This window comes from Melanotaenia boesemani, chromosome 10 (assembly GCF_017639745.1).
Source record: "Melanotaenia boesemani isolate fMelBoe1 chromosome 10, fMelBoe1.pri, whole genome shotgun sequence".
NCBI lineage: Eukaryota > Metazoa > Chordata > Actinopteri > Atheriniformes > Melanotaeniidae > Melanotaenia > Melanotaenia boesemani.
In genome coordinates this window covers 17,012,970-17,035,766 of record NC_055691.1, presented here as the reverse complement: position 1 = coordinate 17,035,766, position 22,797 = coordinate 17,012,970, and the positions used below count along the sequence as shown (strand labels likewise).

At 39.3% G+C, this 22,797-nt stretch overlaps 1 protein-coding gene across 10 annotated transcripts in view; it reads left to right on the top strand.

Annotated features, from left to right (window-relative positions):
• LOC121648203 (pleckstrin homology domain-containing family A member 7-like) overlaps positions 1 to 22,797 on the top strand; it is a 138,066-nt gene that overhangs the window by 100,004 nt on the left and 15,265 nt on the right. For 4 of the 10 annotated variants that reach the window (XM_041998196.1, XM_041998195.1, XM_041998198.1 and 1 more), the window contains 8 exons: positions 1,519 to 1,619; positions 9,832 to 10,013; positions 12,748 to 13,299; positions 13,678 to 14,233; positions 16,582 to 16,665; positions 17,077 to 17,319; positions 19,657 to 19,710; positions 20,034 to 20,117. In XM_041998196.1, the coding sequence (XP_041854130.1) occupies positions 1,519 to 1,619; positions 9,832 to 10,013; positions 12,748 to 13,299; positions 13,678 to 14,233; positions 16,582 to 16,665; positions 17,077 to 17,319; positions 19,657 to 19,710; positions 20,034 to 20,117 (1,856 nt within the window). The remainder of the gene's footprint in view (positions 1 to 1,518; positions 1,620 to 9,831; positions 10,014 to 12,747; positions 13,300 to 13,677; positions 14,234 to 16,581; positions 16,666 to 17,076; positions 17,320 to 19,656; positions 19,711 to 20,033; positions 20,118 to 22,797) is intronic. The other 6 variants (XM_041998203.1, XM_041998202.1, XM_041998197.1 and 3 more) reach the window with 5 other exon arrangements.

Sequence of the window (22,797 nt, the reverse complement as noted above, 5' to 3'; positions counted from 1 at the left end):
TTCTGTGAGGACATCCCTGCTGTCCAAACAAATGGTATTTTTCTTAAACCTCCAGTAGGACAAACTCTACCTTTGTCCGCATTATTCATGGAAACATAGATTTAATGTATTTATTTGGTCATATATCGTTAAATTCTGTGCTCTTTTATTAACTTATTTGACCCTTTTCAATCAGGGAAGCCTTTATTATTAAATTTTGTAGCATATTGGTTGTAATAGTTTCACTCAGTTATGTTGAGTGGACAGTGTGTGCTCTGCACGTCCCATTGTAATTGCCTCCTCCATGCATACACATGGTCAGAAGTGCCACCTAATTTACACTCACTCACGATGATATTTATAAATCACATTCTGTGGATGGGAGACAAACTGGGTAAACAGCGCATACCACCAGCAGATTAATGAGGTGCACAGTTCTGCCTCTTGTTTCTTTTACTGCCTGTATTCAGTCATTTTTATCTTTATGCTACAATCTGAAAACCCACAAATTTGCCGTAATGAGGGTGTGCATATGACACTTTCCATTCTTAATCTCGCGGACACTTCCTTACCTCCCTTCTCCACTCACTATAAATACTTTAACACTGTGCTGGTTGAATGTAATATAACTCTATTTTTCATGGTCAGGTCTGGTCGATGTGGATGAGTATGTGTGTGTCTGGGTGAGACCAGGCTGGGCAGTGCAGATAAAAACTACCCCACCGTCTCCCCATTTAGAGAATGTCTCCTTCAAAGGCCCTTGTATTATTTTTAACCAATTACCCGTTTAATCCACAGCACTGCCTTATCACCTCTCAGCCAAACACCCATCGTCGTGCACAGGTGCCACGGACACATATTTTCATATCGTTACTGAATTTTACGATGCAGCACTTATTACACACTCAAACACAGTCTTTCACACACACATTCTAACACTCTGCCACAATATTCAGGAGGAAAACAAATCCTCTGAAGGGCTTTATTTAGAGAACCTTGAGAGCTCAGGATGTTTATAGAAAGTGAAAACATTTGTCTTCAAAGGGCTGCTTGAGGGTTAAGCCTTCTGTAGGTTAAAGGCGGCATTTTGTCAGTGAGCATCCTCGCTATTATAGAGGGGAAAATGTGTGTGTGTGTGTGTGTATGCATGGGTGATCTCAGCATAGGAAGGCAGCAGGCTGCGAGTTGAAGCAGGGGAGCATTTGCTCTGTAACACTGAAATACCAGAGTGGTCATTTACCTTTTGGCACAACACTATGGTACGAGTGACGGCATGTGTGTGTGTGTGTGTGTGTGTGTGCGTGCGCGCGCGTGCGTGCATGCATGCATGTCAGTATTATGATACTGGCGGCAGGCCGAGATGAAATTAGTGGGTGATGAGTGATATTTATTCTATTGCCCCTTACTATCTTCCATATCTCTGTCCCCCCCCCACTTTGCCATGATTATCTACTCACTCCCTCCCCCCACAACCCCTCCTCCATACAACTCTCTCTTCTCCATTCCTCCCACTATCTCTCTCTCTCTCTCTCTCCTCAGACAGCAGAGAGGAATCGGTCCTAGGCAGTATTCCTCTGCCCAGCTATGTCATTTCAACCGTGGGACCCGAGGATCACATCAGCCGCAAGTATGCTTTTAAGGTATGCCCCCCCCACCCCCGTACCCTCTTTTTTTTCTCCTTTTTTTGTACAAACTATTTCTATTCTGTCTAATGTTTCTCAGGTTCTGTCCCTGATGCTACTTGATTTTTTTTTCTTTCTTTTTTTTTAAATTAGAGACTGGCTCTGGTCATCTGGAATTATTTAGCAAAAAAAAAGAAAAAAAGAAAGGGAATAGTGAGCAAGAACAATTTCTCAGCTGGATTAATTGAATTTCTCAAGTCAATGAATAACTGAACTTTATAGTAAAGTTGGTTTCATGAGATCTTTTCCAAGTTCATGTCCCCAGATTTTACCAAACAAAACCAATTTTAAAACTAACTCAAGTGTTTTCTCTCATCCTAAGATGAAACAAGTTTGTAAGAAATGAGAATGTTTCATATTTCAGATATTTCAGTTTGACAGACATCGATAATGTGTTTTATTCGCAGCCGAGCCACTTGAGATAAAATGTATACGTTTCATTCTATTTAAAGCCGGGTTTCCACTGAGTGGGTAATGTCATTGCAGACACAGAAGCTTGTCAGATAAAACAGGCGTTTATTTCCATTTTAAAAAATTCCTTTTCCTCCAGAAGGCTGACGCAACACCTGATGCATGTCAACCAGCAGGTTTGCTGCTACACAACCATTTCCCCCCGAAGAGATGTTTTTATGACTAACATTTTTGTGTTTTTTCTCATAGCTTGATATCATTTGAGCTAACAGCTTTAATAAGTCTTGTTTAAGTGACCATTTCAGTTCAGTCTAGTTAATTCTTTCTCATCCAAAATGGTTTTAAATAGCATTCACCTAGAGGACTTTTTTGAATGACAGTACAAAGCAATACAATCATAACCTTACCATCACACCCATCCGCCTCTCAGTGCTATGCAGTACTCACCACCTGTTGCAGCAGCGTCCATTACTGCTGATTGTCTGTCAGCGTCTCAATTGAGTTAGACAAGTTCCACTGGAATGGCATGAAGCTTCTCCATTCCCCGAGGCAGTAGGTTTTAAACTGAGACCAAAATGAGTAGAGTTAATAGTGAGGCTTATTGTACAGTACACAGGATTGATTGTACTGTAGACAACTAAAAAATACATTACTAATTAACACGTAATTACTACATATGCTGAGAGTTTTTTTTAATTTATTTTTGTAGTCAGGAATTCAGTCGGCTAAATGGAGCTTTAAAACTAGTTTATATCTGGAAATCTGTTTGCCATGTTAGAGTCTTCAGTCTAAAGGTCTAAACTCGGTTTCCCTACTCACTTTATCTCTTTAGAGTAATCTCTTTCTATTAAATTATGTTTACATTCAGTCATATTAGCCTGGACAAGCTGGGTTTTAGTATCATTTCAAGACACAGCTCTATTGAATCCTGATTATTGTGCCAGTAAATCTAATTTGCAACCCCAACACCTTGAACTTTCCTATTCACCCTCCCCATTCAGCGCAGATGTTTTAACTTTCTGTAAATTCATATACACGTTAATATTTATATGTCTCAACTTAAGTGGTGAGGGTTGTAGTTATAGTAAACCAAACTAAACATTTCTGATTCATTTGGTGTATTTAGACTTTTTTTTCAACTAAAATGATTGCTGCTGACTAATTCTGTGAGTTATATCACTTCATTCCAGCGGCTATTTCAGGTCACTTGTTGTTTTTGATGCTGAGATGGAAGATAATCTGAACTCATGCATGTGTGTGTGTGTGTGTGTTACTAAAGATTGGCAGAAATGACCAGACAAAAAAATCTGGGTTTTACCAGACAAATACAATAATACATATATTTTGATTATAGCTCAAAATATTGTCAACCTGTGTACACCAGGGTGTGATCAGCATGTAGGCATCACCGTTGGGTGTAGTTACACTAGACCACTAGCAGAACAGAACGTCCAAACACCCGTCAGTGATGTTGGATGCTGTCAAACTCTCAACCAGAGAAGTTCACAGAAGAAGGCCACATTCAGCTACAACTTGAACCCCTCAACCTCCCACCTTTCAGCCTCTCCTCCCCCCTAATTACAAAATCCTCTTCCCTCTCTTGTTCCCATTGGCTGGCTGCCTGGCTGGGACTTCCCTCCCTCCCTGTGAGTGTGTCACGCCGGCCAGTGAAAGCCCTCCCATAAATAGGTACTCTATGCTCTCATTGTTGTCTCCCATTGGTGTGGCTTTTGGTTCAAAACATGACAGAATATACATTATGTATATTCCTCTAACCTTTGATGCATGTCTTGAAAATAATGTTGTTTTGGCTGAAATGTCCTTTTTTCTGTCAGTTTTCCATCTGTTTTAATTCTCCCTGCCTTGTTTTTCATGCCCTTTTCTCTTCTCTTCTCCTTTATCACAATATGAATCTTTGTATTTGCCTTATTTGGCTTTGGGCTCGCCACTCATCTACAGTATTGTGCCCCTCTTCCTGTCTCCTCTATCTATCGCATCGGCTGTACCAGCATGCAATTTTTGATGGTGTGGAGAAAAACCTTGCTGTTCAGATGTCACATCATCTCAGACTACTTTTCCCGAAATTAAGGGTAGAAAAATAACATTTAAATGCTTTAGGAAATCTAGCTACAGGCTTTGCAACTTAACCATTATGCTAGTAGTTTTTTAAAACTGCATTTTAAGTCGTCTCTGATATAGATAAACCTCTCTAGCAGGATTTTACTAACAGAGCAAGGACACTAAATTTTTCCTAAAGCTGAGACACCAGCAAATTGTTTGATCCCTTTGGGTGTTTTCCAGTTTAAATTCAGCTTCTACAGCTGCAGGTCAGGGAGAAGTTACGTTATCAGGAGCTTTGTGGTGCTCTGGCTTCTGAGGCTTATCTGTATGTGCACAATGACTCTTTAAATAGCGCTTGGACACAAAAAACGTACGTGTTTGTCAGGGGCTGTCCACAGGCATTGGGCAGGCACTCACTGTTGCAAGCTTTTGTGTGTGAGAAGTAAGTGATATTTTCAGGCTGAGAGAGAAAAGGCAGGAAATGATTCAGAGTGGAAATATAAAGCAAATAAAGAGAGGAAGTGATAGAAAGGATGGAGAGGAGAGGAATGATATGGATGGATAGCTGTGAAATAAGGGGCAGAAGGAAATGGTGAGAAAAGAGGGATTTTTTTAACACATTATTATTATTATTATTTTTCGATAAAGCGTGATTAAACAATACAAAGCAGGAAACAGATGATCAGAAACACCCTTACAAGTGAAGTGCCACCAACTCCCACACAGACACAAGCAACAGGGGAAAAAAGAGCCCTGGCAGTGTGTGGCTGCAGTGTGTAGGTGTGTCGGTCATACACTCAGAGCTGAATGACCCTCTCGGCATTCCTGTTAAAGAGAAACAGAGACTCCCGGTGTTATTTTAGCATGCTGGTGGTGTGTGTTACATTGTGCCATTACTGCATGTGTCTCTGTGTGTTTTTTGGAAGCAAATCTGGTCAAATTAGATGTTGATTGTAGAGCTTTTAAATGTGTATGGTCTGGTAACGTTTGCATGGTTTTGCACTCGATATTTTCTGCTAAATTAGGCCATTCCTCTGGACAAACTACCATGGAAGTAGGATATGGAAGCAGGGTTTGGAATAAATGTGGACTTAGGTTTTGGTAATACGAGTTTGACGTCAGTTTATGCAACATGTTTCACTACAAAAGCATACACCTTTGTTCGTTCTTGTGTGTTCAATGAAAGACACTATTCCTGCATGTGCATACAAATACTGACTAGTAGCAGAATCCTCTGTCTCTAATCAAGCTGCCTGTCTCTTTGTGGCTATAAGACACCATCCCTCAGAGTCCTAATGGTGAGGGGACAGATGTCTTTAGACAGATGTTTCCTGAGGATGCTGTTGTAGTTTGCATTGAGAATCATAAGATTTTCCAGAACGTTTTATGCAGTTTCTTTCAACTGGTTGAGCAGCCGACCAATGTACAGAGGCTACAGTTCCTCAGTGCAGCCGGCGCACTTTCAAGTCCTGCCCTGGAGCCCTTTGCTGCACGTCTTTCCCTACTCTTTTTGACCCCTGTTCATGTCAGAATACGCTCAAACAAAAGCCTCTGGAGCCCAAAAATTTCTTTAAAAAGAACCAGTAGATTAGAATTTTTTCCTAGTGAAACAACAGTTCTCATGCACCATTGTGCTTCAAATGCACGGTTCCTGAGCTCTTAGTGTTAACCAAGAACCTTAAAGAAGAAAGGATCTGAAAACTGAAGTAATCTTATCCAAATAAGTACCAAGACATCTTATCAACATTTAATCTGCAGGCACTACACAAATTGTATGTTGTAAGTAAGTTTTCTTACTGGCCAATAGCTGTAACTTTGTTTTGGATGCTTAAAATCACCTCTAAAAATTCTTGTTGAAGAAAGGAAAATCCATGTTGACTACCTTTTCCAGCCATTTTCTGATCCACACGCTTCAAACCATTCTCATTGATAAGTTTACTGCAAGTTGTTCACAGCAGTCTCCATTTTAATATTTGCTTCCTCTTGAGATCAAATGGTGAGTTGTTGCTTCTTGTCTTCCTTTTCTTGGTAAGTTACCTTAAAATCCTGCAGTGTGTGATACAGATTGCATCAAATCTTGTAGCATGAACATGCACATGCTTGAGACTGGAGAGATTAAATTTTATCCTTAATATGAGGAAAGCAACTTGATTTTTTATATCATCTGTTTGGATTTTTAAAGCTAATGTAGTTTGATCCCATCACTATCTGACTTTAGATTTACCATCTTATCAAAAGTTCTGCACTACTTACAGCTAACCTTAAAGATAAAGTCCCAAAAATGAAAGTCGTGATGATAAAAAAAAATAACACAAAAAACACCAACAAGCCAAACTAAAATTTATTGACTCAAAATGCTTGTATTTCCCACCCTGTATGCCAGAAATACAGTGCCCACATAGCTGCTAATGAATTTGCTGCAACACACCTGGTTTAAATGCTTCCGCATTCTTAATGACCCATTAATTTGAGCCAGGTGTGTTGCAGCAGGGAAACACTGAATATCTGCAGGACACTGGTTTAAGAGGTCTGGAGTTGGTGATTACTGGACTAAATAATTAATCAACCTGGAATGGTAAAAATTAAGACCTGCAACATCCTTTATAAAGTCTGCAAACAGAGACAGTATACTTCTTCTAGAGGTGATAGTCTGACATGCCAGAAAAGTGAAATGAAATCGGTTAAGCAATAAAAAATCTGCAACAATACCAACCTGAATGTGAACTTTTACCATAAATCACCACATTGGAATGAAGCCTTTAGTCACTCCTACACGGTCTAAGCTTCTCAGTTCATTCATGCAAACTCTCACTTTCTACCTATCTACCTGAACAACATAAAATGGTGATAATATGGTGCATGCCAGGTTACTGAGTCCTGGATGCGTTAGGTACACGATGCAATCCCAGATCCTAAAATATTTATCAGTGTTTTGCTGTAGCATTCTGAGTCAGAAAGTTACATTTCAGCCTTTTTTTTTCTTTTTGGTAAGGCTTTGCTTTAGCTTCTGTAATAAGTCTGAGCATCCAGATGGCAGCACTTTCAAAAGGAGCGTGAATTATCATGCTGTTTGTGTTCATGTTTGGATTCGTTTGGCAGGGTTTGTACAGAGTTTACAGTAACACGGATAGAACAGCAGGGTGACAGTCTGTTTTATTCATGAATGTGTTTAGTGTGTACATTAAACAGCCTCAGTGGGTGTGATGTTTTGTGTGTCTCTGACTGTCATGCTGAAGACAAGAAAGCCATTCTGCTGAGGGATCATATTAATTCTCTAAACCAAGAAATCACATAGAAATGTTTGTGTTGCAGCCATATTGGATCTCAGCACCAGCCCTCTGCACACACTCAGTAGCCAATGCTTCATTATACTGAGAAATAATCAGGGTAGAAGAGATTTACTGTTTAACTAGTTTTGATTTACATGCATCTGTTGTGGAGTAGGTGCTCTCATTTCTCTTCTGGTCCCAACTCCTGAAGCACTAAAGGAAGGAAGGAAGGAAAAAGAAAAGTGGGACATTTATAGAGCAGCATTCAATGGAGTGCAGCTCACATTCAAAAGGGATCTAATAACCCCACATTCCCTACAAGACATCTCTATTAAGGATACAAAATACTTAAGGGCCATTAATTTAAGAGCAGCTGTTACTGATACTGTTCCTAGAATTTCATGCCGGTTCAGTTATTTGAGTGTGTGCACCCCATCATGAAGGATAGCTAAAATATTACACTTACTGTATGTCAAGAAGAAAGTAAAGTATATGCTCATTGGATTGTGTGTATGTATATATATATATATATATATATATATATACACACACTCTCTGGACAGGCCACCAGTCCATTGCAGACTTTGGAGAGACCAGACCTTCTTTTAAAAGCCAATCAATCTGGACTTCGACTGGATCATTACAACACTGAGTTTCTTTTTTTTTTCAGACATTGTGTTGTAGATTTTTTGCTGTGTTAAGGATCATTGTCCTGTTCATTGACCCAGTATGGGTCGAGCTTTGGCTGACAGACACATTGTCTCACATGTGACTCTAGAATACATTGGTATATAGAAGAGTTCATGGTCAAGTCAATTATTTCAAAGTGACCAGGTTATGTGACAGCTAAACAAACCCAAATAATCACCCCTCTACCACTGTATTTCAAAGTTGGTATGAGGTGTTAGTGGGTTGTGCTTGGTTTTCACCAAACATTGTGTAGGACATTGTGTCCAAACTTCTGTACTTGGTTCCGTTCTGTCCAAAGGACAATGCTCGAGAAGTCTTATAGTTTTAGATGCAGCTTTGCAAACCTAAGCTCTGCTGCCATTTTCTTTTCTAAAACCCTTTAAAAAAACGGCATACTTGTATTTTTTTATTTGGGCTGTCATGAACTTTGATATTGAGTAAAGTAGAATAGATAGTAGAGTCTGAAATGTACCTTTTGAATTCCTTGCAGTTTCTCTGAGCATTGCACAGACTTTGGAGTGAACTTGCCAGGACATTGACTCCTGGGAAGACCGTCTGCTCATGTTTTCCATGTCAATACTCATTCTTGCTGTAGAATGATGGACTCCACGTTGTTCACCAATTACCTGAAACTGCTTCCCAGATGTTTGGGCAGCAATATTTCCTGTTCAAGATCATTTCTGATGCCTTTACTCCTTGGCATTGTGTTAAAACACATCAGAATGCTGCACACCAGCAAGATTCTGCTTTTAAAAAAAGAATCAAATTTTTATTTTGTCCAGAAACCCTCCTGCTTCCATGCACTCCCTGCACTGTGCTGTCTGGTGTTTCTGTAGTCTCCACCCACACAAAAAGAATAGCCGGTTGAATATAACTACCCCTCATGGGTTCTCCGCTGCGCTGTGAATGGTACTCTGGGAAATAAAGGAGATGGCTATAAGCTCTAAACTGCGTTCGATAACTTCTTGAGGCCACTTTGGGCAGTTGTACACGATGAAACCACAACTGCCACATTTATCAGCTTATAAAACATTACACTGACTCTCTTATAAAGGACGAGGGGCAGCATTTGTTTACATCATGGGTGTGTTTCTGGTTGTCTAATTGGGGAAAAACCAGTTATTTAAATTTAAATTATTGTTTGCTCCTCACTAACATTGGTCAGAAATATTTTGCTGTTTGGCAAATTAAAAAACTACTACAATATTTTCATCATCTACTCAACTTAAGTTGTTTTTTCTTTTTTTTTTTTTTTCCTTTAAATGTTAATACCTTCCTTTGGGAGAAATGCTTTTAAAATCATCTTGGACACCATCTTAGAATCTTATACTTTAACGGTTGTGTTTGTAATCTGGTATTTACTTTAGCATCTTTATAGGAGGTTTCTAAGAGGAAATGGCTAAAGAAGAGAGGTTCATGATAAGAAGGTTTAGGGGTTGTTTTTATCTTTCACCCACCTTTTTCTGTTTTCATGGTGACAAAGTCTCTTGCCTTTCATTGGTGAAAAGTTGTGGCTTTGTTGTTTACACCGGGCTGGTGTTCCTGTCTGTTTATTTCTACTGTGTGGTTTCCCTCATTGGCTCTCTCTGTGTCGATCAGTGCTTATGTGGCCCTTGATGTCGTCTTTCTCGCTGGACAGCATGATATCTCCTCGTCTCTCTGACCTCCACACTAGCTCTCAGATGATTTCTGTGCATCTCTGACAACCACTTGACCTCACTTCTCCTCTCTTCCTATAGGCTAGCCACACTGGTATGCGCTCGTACATTTACAAGCAGAGCTCTGTGATTGGCTCGCAGGCGGAGCACACTGGGATGCGGACATATTACTTCAGCGCTGACACCCAAGAGGACATGAACACCTGGCTAAGGGCCATGAACCAGGCCGCATTGATGCAGAACCACACCGACACACTTGTCCGGTATGAATCCACACAAACACAAAAACATAAACACTAAAGAGCACACCTGATTAGTCATTGTCCTAATTCAGTCAGCTGTTGAGTTCCAGCAATACACACAAGAAATATCATTCAGTTTCTAAACACATAATAATGTAATAATAAATTTTTGTCTACTGACAAAACCATGAGCTTCCCCTTGGGATTTACTAATAGTATAAAGTATAAAGTAATTAGTATCTCTTTATGGTTTATTAAGTCATTAGTATCGTCATTATTCCGTTTACTATGTATTTATATGGTTTAAACAGATACTTTACACCAGGGCTCTTCAATTCAGTCCTACAAGGGCTGCAATCCAGCAGGTTTTCCATCTATCCTTGCTTCAACACACCTGCATCAAATTAAATAGATCTATCTAGTCAGGTGTGTTGAAGCAGGGATACGTGGAAAACCTGCTAGATTGCAGCCCTCATAGGACTGAATTGAATAACCCTGGTTTACTTTAATTTAATTAATTTAATTGAATTTCCCTTTGGGATTAATAAAGTATTTTTCATTTCATTTCATTTCATTCATTACGCAGATAAGGGTAGCTGTTTCAAGCAAAAACAGCTGTAAAAATTTTAATAATGACTAGAAGCTAACTAATTAAATTTACACATACTTTCATATTCATACTATTGCATCATTTTGGGCGGGAACACATCACACCATTTTTACAATCGCTGCATTGGCTCCCCATGCGTTTCAGGATTGATTTTAAGGTTCTTTTAGTAGTTTATACCTGTCTAAATGGTCTTGGGCCATCTTATTTATCAGAACTCTTTTAAGTCATGAACTCTCATGGACCCTGAGGTCCTCTGGTACTGGCCTTTTAGTTGTTCCAAGGGTGTCCATTTCAACAGACAACAGTCTGCCAGAGGGCCTCAGGGCTGCAGAGAATGTTGTTGTATTTAAAAAGAGGCTTAAGACCTACCTTTTTAGCTTACCTTTTAACAAAATTTTATTTTATTTTAATTTATTTTACATAATTTTATTTCACGTTATTTTATTTTCATTTTATTCAACTGTACTACTTCTTATTTATTTATGCCTTTATTAAATGGATTCATTCTTAGCTGTTCTTATTGTTAAGGCTGTTTAATTTTAATTTTAACTCCAGTATTTTCCTTTTGGGGATCCTCCATGCCGGGGGCTTTCCCTGCTCGGTCTGGGGGCTGCTGCCACAGTGATTGCACCTATCAGGGTGGCTGGGGCCCTGCACTGCAGCCTTTTGGCTGTGGTGTTGGGCCCCAGTCTGTCCTGATGGGGTTGGTTGCCGCTGTTAGCCATGGGTGGACTGGCTCCTGGTGTGGATGGATCACCATGACACTGATATTGATTTGATTTACCCTAATCTCTCTTGTACGTTTCCTCACCTTTGAAGTTTTGTCTTCTATCTATTCATCTGATTATTCAATGCTATGGAGATTTTAAAAGATTCAGTACTGCAAAAATCTTTACATTTTTTAATCGGAAGATTGTGTAATTAGAATATTTAATACTTCTCAATGCTTTGTTGTATAGAAATCACTGTGGACTCAGTTATCCTGTATGACAGTCTTTGTTTATGATAGTGTGTGTGTGTGTGTGTGTGTGACACTAAGGTATAGCTGCTACACAGCTAAACATGCCTCCTGGAAAGCTCTGGTATTTAATAACCTCTTATGTCACATCAAATAGCATATATTCCTGACGCAACATCCCAACTATTGTCCAGACATGTCGGCATATGATCGTGCATTTGTTTTAATGCTTGGTTGCATTTAAAGTGTGCGTTCTGATGGTGGCGTTTTTGAGCAGCGCCACGCTCCATATATTATTAATGTCTTGACTATGGGTGGTAGTGCAGATCAAATACGCCCCATCATTCACTGGCAGCCTCAGGCACCCTGCATGCACCACTTCATTTTCATTATACTGTTTTTGCAGAGGGAAATCCCACAAGCAGAAATTCGCTGTTGGTGAATGACAGAAAGGAAGTGAAGCTGCAGACAGCTTCCAGTTGGGAATTTTCTAAACTAATTTTTCATCCCATTTTCTTGTATTTATGTCATTGTAAATGCTTTGACAGGAGCATTATTATTTGCTGGCATGTTAAACCACCTTTTTAAGAATTTGTTTATTTTCACTGCTTATTGGAAGAAGACATAGCCAGTAACACATTATTTTAAAAGTGCAATGCCCCAATCATAACAATTCAGATACACCTGTACTTTTTTACTTTCTTGCACATATGTTTAGACACTAGCTGCTATTTAGAAGAAAGCGATTACCGGAGGCTTTCATATTCAAGCTGAAAAAGTAAACTTGTTTTTGTGGTTAATTTAATGTCAAGTAAAAGACTGTTTTTCAAGGCTGAGAGCTTCATGTCACTTGAGATTTCATTAATGAGTTGTTGTAATCAAGTTGCGGTATCCAGGCTTTCCTGTTATTTTCTCTGATTTATAATAGCCTTTGTGGTGTGTTTGGCCTTGTCTTCAAAGTTAGAGATGAGGCTAAAAGTTTCACTGTACAACAGTCATTATCGAGTTTAATTTAGTTCATGTTAACAGAACAATGACTATAACCATCAAATTAAAGCAAAATTGTTCTTTTCAAGTAAAAGGCATTGAAATTCTTTGAGAAATTTGAGGATCAAAAAATCTTAAAATATTTGGAAAGCACGTTGCAAACCAGCCATTTTAATTGTCATTAAATTGTTTTTTTACAGACCGGCTGACAAGTTAGACAAGTTGTTGCAGCAGGCTGTTCCCCAGACAAACTACGTTAACCACCACAAGACCAAGACCAAGACCTTAGACAATGAGACCACAAGGCCCATCATCCATGAGGTTCTTCTGGAGCCCATACACCGAGACATAGAGGAGCGCTGCAGCTTTCACAAAGGTTCTCCTGGTAACATCATGCCAGAACACCCCATAGGAAGCACCAGTCTGGAAATGGACACGCACACTTCACTTCCATCCAACCCTGCAGCCACCACCATACCACAGTCAGACCATGTGTCGGCTTCAGCACCCGTGTCCAGGGTGCCATCCCGGGCTCCGTCAAGAGCCGCCTCGACTTTGCCCTCCAGCTTTTGCACGAGGAATGGCCTCGTCTCCACACCCAGTCCCATTCTGGAGCCCAACGGCATTGCAGCGGGGACGTACCAAAGGGCCCCGGAGCCACCAGCAACTGACACATTCAAGCAGGTGCAGAGGAGAAGCACTCTGGAGCAGGTGGAGCAGTGGGTCAAAGTTCAGAAGTCTGATCACAGAGGGTATGTTGCTGTTTATTACACAGAAATGGATTCATTTTAAATGGAAGTAGGCCTCTATTTCCTATCCAAACAAATAAGTACATTAGCAACTGTGCATCACAGGCAGAAAATAAATAAAAGAGTAGTTGGTGAGATGAAGAATCTGATCTTCTAACTTCTTAGAAGCTTTACATGAAGAAAATTTGTACACGTTGGGTATGTAACTGTGAGGTAATTAGTAATAGGTGCATGTTACATTTATAGTTTGTCTAGTCTAAAAAAGAAACCCAAAGACTGCTGGTTTAACTTCAAACAGGATCATAAAAAATACCTAAAATCTAAAATTTATACATCTTGTGTTTGGGACAAAATTAATTTCCAGCTTTTCTTGCTCAACAGTCCCCCATCCAGAGAGAACACCCTTCCCCGTCGCACGCCACCAACCCAGCATAAGTACACATCTGTGGACTCCTATCAGACCCTGCCAAAAACTCCACGACAGAGCCCCCCACCTGGCCGACTTGGCGAGTACAAATACGCCCAGGACCGCCTGAGTCACTTCCGACTCACCCCAGATCAGGGAGGCCCAGGGTCCAAAACTGTTTGGCAGCTGTACGAATGGCAGCAGCGCCACCAGTTCCGTCACGGCAGCCCCACAGCCCCGCTTTATACTCCGGCCCCAGAGTATCCATTTGGTCCCCGCCCTCCATCGACTGTGCCTCCGTCTTCCTCAGCACCCAGGTCAGAGGGACCCCCTCGTTGTGTGTCAGTGCCACCTTCATCCACAGACATCCCTCCACCGGGGCCTCCACCCGGCTTCAGCCGAACCCTGTCACCCACACGGCGGCCGCACACGCCTGCCGAACGGGTGACAGTCAGGCCTGCGGGTGATATTTCAGTGTTAGACATCCCTTTCACTGTTTCTCCTCGCAGGACCAAATCTCAGATGATAAAGGTAAAACAATGTCTGACAGAACCAGAAAAACACTCATTTTTGTGCTATTACTGACTTTGTTGTCCATCACAGCAGGTCCAGGTTGTTTCAGTTTCATGTTTTTGTATTAATTTGAAGATGACAAAACTGTGAAATTACAGCTTTAACTAGACAAAGAGATTGTTTACTTTTCTGTTGTTTTTACTGTAAAATGATAAAGTTTAACTGTATCATGGCATATCTTAATCTTGGGAATGAGGCTAAAATTCTACACAACTGGCATATTTGTTACATCATTATAAAAATGACTATAAGTGCTACAAATTCATGACAAACCATACTCAAACAAATGGTACTAATACAAGAATGGCAATACAGTTTGGTAGTAATGTGTATGTTTTAAAATAATATGTATACTTTTGATGTAGCTGCTATGCATTTTTAGAGCCTTTAGTGAATTTTAATGCAAAACTGTATTAACCTATAAAGGGAAATAATGTTGCTGCAGTAGAAATTTTAAATAAATAATTAAAAAAATGAATAAAAAGTTAAATAAAAATAATTTTATTAAATTTAAACATTCCATCATCACCCCTTGAAATCATCAGCTACGGTATTATTTTGAGCATCAGTTCTTATTTGCATATTTACTCATCCAAACAGATATTTAAAATTGCCACAATTACCCGTAATCCCTTAAGCATTCACAGCTCCAAACAAGCTTGCATAAATGTTTTTAAAATTAGAGTTCAAAAAGAAAAAAAGCTTAACAGATCTTAAACCACATAAAGACACAATAAAATCAGAGCTACTGAAAAACATGCCCACAAGTTCCACACCATATAGAGTATGTCTTTCTTTCAATCGATCAATCAATCAGCTAGCCAGCCAAACTTTATTTATAGAGCACTATACATGCATATGCAACTCATACACCAGCCATTAAAAATGTAATGAACAAACCCCCCATCCATACCTATCAAGTCCCCCAGACCATAATCCCACGAGTCACACAAATTTTAGCAATTTCAGTGTAGAAAAATATCCAATTAATGGCTTTACTAAAAAAGTATGTCCTTAGCTTTCTCCTAAAAACATCAACACTCCGAGCCACCCTCAGGTCTTCCTTAAGGCTGTTCCACAGGCGAGGACCATCAAAGCTAAAAGATGCCACATTAGAACAAGAGACCAGCCCCTGATGACATGAGGGCCCAGGGAGAGTCACAAGTTAAATAAATAATTAGGACTAAAACTTTTAAGAGCTTCAAAAACTAATGAAAGTATTTTAAGATCAATTCGGTAGCAAGCAGAAAGCCATTGCAGAGATTTTAAAACTGGAGTAACAAGAGCTTACTTTCTGGTCTTTGTCAATAGACAAGCAGCTGAATTTTCTAAAAAGCTGTAATGGATTTATAATCTTTTTTTTGAATAAAAGAACATATTTTTTGTGTTTTTAATGTGAGATATAAAATTAAGATTAGAATAAAAAGTAACTGAGGTTCTTGTGTCTTATGTCTTCAGAAGTGATGTTTTATAAACAGTTCCTCTATGTGCGCTTCCTGACTGCTGACTAAAACTTGTTTTGTCTTGGTTGAGCTGAAGGAAGTTTTCTGCAATCAATGTCTTAATATCTAAAATATAATAATATAAGGCGAGTGTCACCAGGAGACATGGTGATATAAAGGTATGTATCATCAGCATAGCTATGCAATATAAAAATAAATGCAATATGTTGTTGCATAAATTGTGTATAGTTCATCTTGTTTGCTTTAAGGTTCTTCCAAAAACCTGAGAGTTTTTTTTTTAATTTCTTATCCAGAACAATATAAGATGGCAGTTATTTTGACAGCATATGATGTTTGTTATAACTCTGCTGCAGTGACTTGGCAGATTTAACTTTAAGGCAGTAAAAATACAACTAAAATGCATTTTATATTAATTCCATTATTCCTATAGAATAATAATAAATGATCTTCATATACATTATGTGGAAACACATTTGTCACATTTATGTAAAACGATGAAAATCAGCAGATGACCTTTTGTATATTAATGCACTACTTTTAATATTGAGTGAAACATTATGCAAATGTGCTCTGATTCTCCCACACATACAGTTATTCAGTTTGCCCAAAGATAACAAACAAGACAGTATTTTGCTATGAAGGTCATGCATTTTACATTGTCTTCTTGAGGAGCGTGTGTAGCCTTTGGTTATTTGGACCTTGTTGTTATGCTGTAACAGATCTGTTCATAGTAAGACCGCATTGAGTCTGCAGTAACTATATACCCATATCAGATCTACTATAATATTTGTGTATTAATTCTGCAAGTAATTACTTTAAATGTGTTTGTGTTTTTTAATATAGGCTACTACAATTGAGAGACGCTCAATGCCTCCATCTGGATACATGACACACACAGTTAGTGCACCCAGCCTTCATGGCAAAACGGTATGTTTTATAAGTGAATATAGTAACACTGATGTTATATAACAGCAGGAAATTTGACATTTCAGGAAACTTTCATTTTAGAAGTAGTTCAGTTGTGTTAATTTATGAGCATCACAAGAGGTAAAGGACCACTTGTGGATATGTTTTCTGTTCTGACCAAACAGCTGGTTGTTGATTTTTCTGGAGATGTCTAAGAGGGGAAACTTGCCTGAAGTGCAGTTTCTGTGAACCTGCATTTCTTCTAAACAACATTGATCCTAAGTTTAGCATTTTTTTGCTTCTCCAGATTAGCCATCAGTTGCAGAGCAACTTGGCTACAAATGCTGTGAAAGCATGGTTAATTCTTGAAAAATGGCGAGTTTTTACTGAGCATGATCTGCCTGACTCAATATCTTGTGGTGCTTGTGACAGCCTGAGGAGCTCACTCTGCTCCTCATTCAGCTGCGCCGCCATCAGGCCAAGATGGCCTCCACACGGCAGCAAACGTTAGCCCAACTCCAGCGGCTCAATGGTCCCAAAGAGTCCTACTACCAAAACCACCTCTTCACCGATACCACCTCTAGCACCAGTCCCCTCCTCAGCGCTGGCCCCTCTCCTGTGTCCCACCTCGGACACCTGGGTCTCTCAGCTTCACTTGACCCTCGCAACACCCAGGTGGGGGCACGCCTGCCTGTCTGCCCCTCATTTTATGGTAGAGGTTGCCACTATATATTGTGCAGGGCTGCATCACATTAATACCATATTGAGAAAGCAATTTCTGAATTTATATCAAATTTCCTGCAGTTTGTTTTTAGTGAATGAGCAGTTCCTATTGAAACTGTCAGGTCAGCTCATTTCTAATTAAAAATGTGCCCAGGGATTACTAGAACATAACAAGACTTCGAAGAAAAAGTTGAAACACCTGATAGTTTAAACATTATTGATCACCACAACCCCATAAAATGTCAACGTTATAATCGAGTAATGCATTTTATGTAATGTCTGTCAGTTTTCAAACACAACACTTTCTCCAAGATCCTTTAATCACATAAAAATACTTATTATATTAAATACAGAACAAATGTTTCATAACATATGGTTTAGATATGCTGATAAACTTTGAAGCTCAACCTGATCCCTCTGGGTGAGGTTGGAAAAATAGGTGGGAAAATAATAGTGCTCAAAATATTACTTGGCATTGGAAAAAAAATAAATAAAGAAAAGAAAAACTCAATTGAAATAAAAAAAACATTGGTATTGAAAAACATGTACTAAAGAAAAGGGGGGGAATGTATTGGCATAGTTGCACTGAAACACAAAACACACACACTAATAGCACATTAAATGAATAAATTTAAAAAAAAAGAAGCTAATCAAATTCCAACCATGTTCTTTTACATTGACCTTATTGTTGTTTTAGAGTTTCCCTTTAACTATATGTTGTTTAAAAACAAAGTTGCCATCTACAGGAAGGGCTAGAGCCCTTATTTTCTGAAGAGGCTGAGGTCCTTCAACATCAGCCAGACAATGTTCAGGGTATTTTATAGTCTGTGGTGGCCAGTACCATTCCTTATGTCATTGTGTGCTGGGCTAGCAGAGTGAAAGGGACTGACACTAAAGCCAGACATGTTGTGGGTGTGGAGCTAGTGGAAGAACGCTACTCTGGTCAGCTGGTCCAGACCAGAGTCCAGACTAGACACAGAGATGCAGTTTTTAGGAGATTAAACTTTTTACCAAGATTAGACACTTTTAAATCCAGTTCTAAAAAGATTTCCTGTTAACTGACCTAAACTGTAGCTTTATTTTAATAATTTTAATTTTATTTTATTAGATTTGATTATGATTTATGCACACCCTTTTAATTATGTCTTAAATGATTTTATTTGATTCACTTTGTATTATTCTTTATGTTCTATGTATTATGTAAAGCACATTGAATGAAACTTGGTTTGCTTAATCTAATTGTTAATATTTTTTATTGTATCGTTTGTATTTTTACTTAACTTATCACCTTTTTGTCCTTTAAACTTTAATTTTCTATTTTTTTTTTCTATTAATTTTACATTGTATTTAACTGGTTTAAGGAGCACCGTGATGCAGCAGTTTTTCTCTGATTAAAGTATTTCTGATTCTGATTCAGAGCACTAGTTTCAAATAATCTGCATGTAATTTGCATAATGTGGAGAGTGCGTCTCTCTTCTGGCCTGCCATCCACAAATGAAACCACTTACGACCCAACAAAACTGGAAAGCAAAAAAAGAAACTGTAAAAGAGACAAAAAGCAATACCAGTGTTTGTCTTTTCAGTTCAGTTTTTTGTGATGGTTTCTGTAGCTGCACTGGCCCCGGTAGACCTCCACTTCATCCCGTATGATATAGTTCCCAACAGAAAATACAGCCTAAAAAAAAACAGCAGTAGCACCAGGAGCCTGGTGTTAGGATATTAGTGGCAACATCTTCCAATGAGTGCTTGCCTGGCTCCCGAGAACCATCCGCCTCCCAACCATGTGCCCTATTTGGCTGATCAGTCTCCATACTGTGCTTCTACTGATCCTCTCCATAGCATGTTGTGCTTTCTATCTTTTCGACGTCCACAAAGCCATCCCATGCTTTAGCTAACTGGCACACTGTGGATGTGTTGTCCCGTCTGGTCCTCTGATGCGTGACTCTCATTCCTGGCCGTGTTCAAGTTTGTTTTTGTGGAGTGGAGTGAGATGAATTAAAAGCTAAATTCAGTGATGTTTCTGAATCTGCTGCATTTTAATAGGTCTTGTTTGTGCTGGTCTTTTATCTGTGGCGGTAGGAGTGGTTAACTTATCCAAAGATTAAATAAATGAATGACTTTATAAGTGTATGTGTAAGTTTGTCATGATGCATGTCAATGCAGAGACATAACACCATTCCTCATGTCTTACTCAGTGCTCATGAAGATGAAGATGGTTCAGATTTTTAATTGTTTGATTCCTGTTTGTACACATCAGTAATTCATTCTCACATTTTTATCATTTTCCAGGCTGATGACACCTACATGCAGCTGAAAAAGGACTTGGAGTATCTGGACCTAAAGGTTATTTTTGTCTATTCTGCTTCTGCTTTACGGTTCTTGATTTGAAACATGACTTGCGTAATTTAACACACTTGGTATTCCTTACTCACAACCTCTTCTATTAACCTGGCCAACATTAAACAGCCAAACCAGGACAGCTACAAACATTGTAGCTAACTGGAGATGTTCAGGCACCCGTGTGGGATTTTGAACATCCCCATATACTTGCAGTGATCTTCTAACTCTTGAGTGGTTTTAGAAGCATCTCACAAAAGTAGCCGCCATTATATGACTGCGGCTCTGTCTCTGTGGTTTGTTTTTTTTTCTTTTTTTTTCACTCCCAGATCAGAGCTCTAGAGCCCCTGATCCTCGCAGTTCACAGTTTACTACTGCACTGCACTGCTGGGCCTCTCAGGCCTGTAATGAACGTAAGCTCTTTGTGTACATGCGTACGTATGTGTGTCTGTAGCCAGTAAATGTGTTGAATTAAAAGGTATGAATCGTAGTGTGTCCATGTTTGAATTTCAGCTTGTGCATGTTCGTACAGTGGTCAGAGTTGGGACGCACGCTCATAGTCTGTGTGCGTAAGAGTGTGACTTCATGTCTTTAGAACGTCTTTGTTTTTGTTTTGAGAAGACCATCCCATCGCTTTCAGCACTTGGCTTGAACGTCATCAGATGTCTCATCATCACATGGCTCCAGCTCTCTAAGAAGCAACAAAAACTTAAATCTGTAATTTATTTCATTTGAACCTTTATTTAACAAATACAAATCCCAGAAAAGAAAAGGTTTTCAGTCTCTTTGCTGATCAAACTTATTGTATTTAGAAAACATAAATATTTTGATGCCAGCAAAATACTCAGAAAGATTTAAGAGAGGTTTACATATTTTTACTAATTTTGGAACTGATAATAATAATTTTTTGAGTTTTTTAGAAGAATCTGTGTCCATACTTAGTGAATACAAGATGTCAGCTGCTCAGCTGTCTGTGAGTGGTGTTGTCTGATTCTCGTCTTCATGATGCTCTGTAAATTCGCAATAGGAGACAGATCTGGTTTACAGGCAGGCCAATCAAGCACACACTCGGTGTCTGAGTCATGCTAAATGAAGTTGGCATTGTCCTGATAAAACAACTACAGGCCTGAAGGAAGACTTTTTTTCTTGATGCTCTCTACATCCCAATATAATCCTCTACAGCAGTGATACCATGGGCACTGATGCAGCCCCTGGCCATGACAGACGTTGCCTTTTACACCTTTCTCTGATAACAGTCTGGATGGTCTTTTGATCTAACACATGGAGCCAGATGTCAGTTTTTTATTTTTTCCCAAAAGTTGCTAAATTTGTACTCTTCTGATCTCAGAGCACATGTCCACTTTCTCTCTGTGCATCTGACATAAGCTTGTGCCAAAAGAACTTGGCAGAATTTCTGCACAGTGTTAATCTATAGCTGCTGACATTAACTGAAAATGGTACTTAAATAAACTTCTGAGACCAAGTGGTGATATTTGATAGAGGTGGGAATCTTTAGGCACATCACGGTTTGATTATGATTCAAACAGCCATGATGCGATTATAAAACGATTGTTCATTCATCTGTTTGCCTGTGTGACTACTTGACTTCTACTACTACCCTAATGGAAGCATGTGTCATGGTTTCTTATATTTGTTGTGACAAACAATGAAGAAAAAAACTCGCTTGTCTATTGGTTAATGCAGGATAACTTCTGTTTCCACAGTCTAAGAGTAAAACATGGAGCTGCTTCAAATCCTGCCGGCCAGTGCCCCATAGTTGTGTTTACCAAAAATGCCCTGCGTTGAACCCACAATGCCCTCTGCTTTGTAGTCCAGTTCCTGCATTTGGCTCACTAGAAGTGAACCGAGAGCTACTTCTGTAGGTAGACCAGAGTGTGCTTCTTTGATCTGCATCAGTTTGTTTGTGCATTCACACCTGTCCAGCCATACTGGACTGTCAGAGCAAACGAAGCCACCCATAGAAGCCAAAGTACGTCCACATGCCAGCTTCTAATGCAATGAGTACCGGTGTGATATGTGCATTCCACATACTCTCTCGGTACTGCACTTTAGCAATTTCAAGGTCTGCTTTTTACGTTCTCCAACATTGTGCTATTAACTATTTTTTAACATTTGTAAATCAATTCCAAATTCTCCATGTCCACATTGCGATGTGTCTAAAAAACTACTTTTCCCCTCTAAACATTATTGTTACTCATGTGCCGCCACCTAAAGGCCCATTTATGCTCGATGCAGAGGACAGATTCGCACTTTTGTCTGTCTCCTGCATAATTAGTGCATTTTCATGGGCCTTGCGGATCTGTCGCTTGATGCTGCAAACAGAGGAATACCACCGGAACCACAGGGGCATTGCTGAACTGTATCGCTGACATACCGTAAAAACCATAGAGGAAGAAGAGGAACAGGAGGGAGAAGAAGAAGACGATGAGGACAACTGTAAAGATGGCGAGAGCTTTTGAAGAAAGGCTGAGTGAGGGTGTTGTGCAGTTGCAAACAACTTTATAGCGGTGCATTACCGCCACCAACTGGTGTCCGAAACTGACATCAGTACGCCGGAGTGAACTCTGAACTCAGCACTGCCAACTAGTGAATGAATTGCCTTCATAACCATGGCAACGTAAAAGACGCATGAAGGTATGAAGGTCGTATGACAACGCCTGAAGTAGAAGTACCGATTACATACATAAAGAAGCATAAATGGGCCTTAAGAGGTTAACACTAGGACAGCCAAGGTGGTCATTTTGGCCATTTTGAAATTTGCATTAAATAACTGTCAAAAGAAAATCGTAAAGCCTCGCTGGTCCCTCACTTTTCCTGAAACTACCTGAATTTTCACTAAAAGTAGTTTTAATATTTAATATGTAAAGAACCATATGAACATCTATCTATGATCATTTCCACCTGTTTCTGCCACAGGTGGTCATTGTTCTCTTTTTATAGTTTCCCGATGTTCTGGATCAGATAAAGCATAAGTATTTTGTAAAAGGTGGTATGTAGAAATGGCTTGGTGCTGTATTTTACAACATAATATTCCATGTTATGGAACTTTGTAGCAATAAATGTCCATATCAT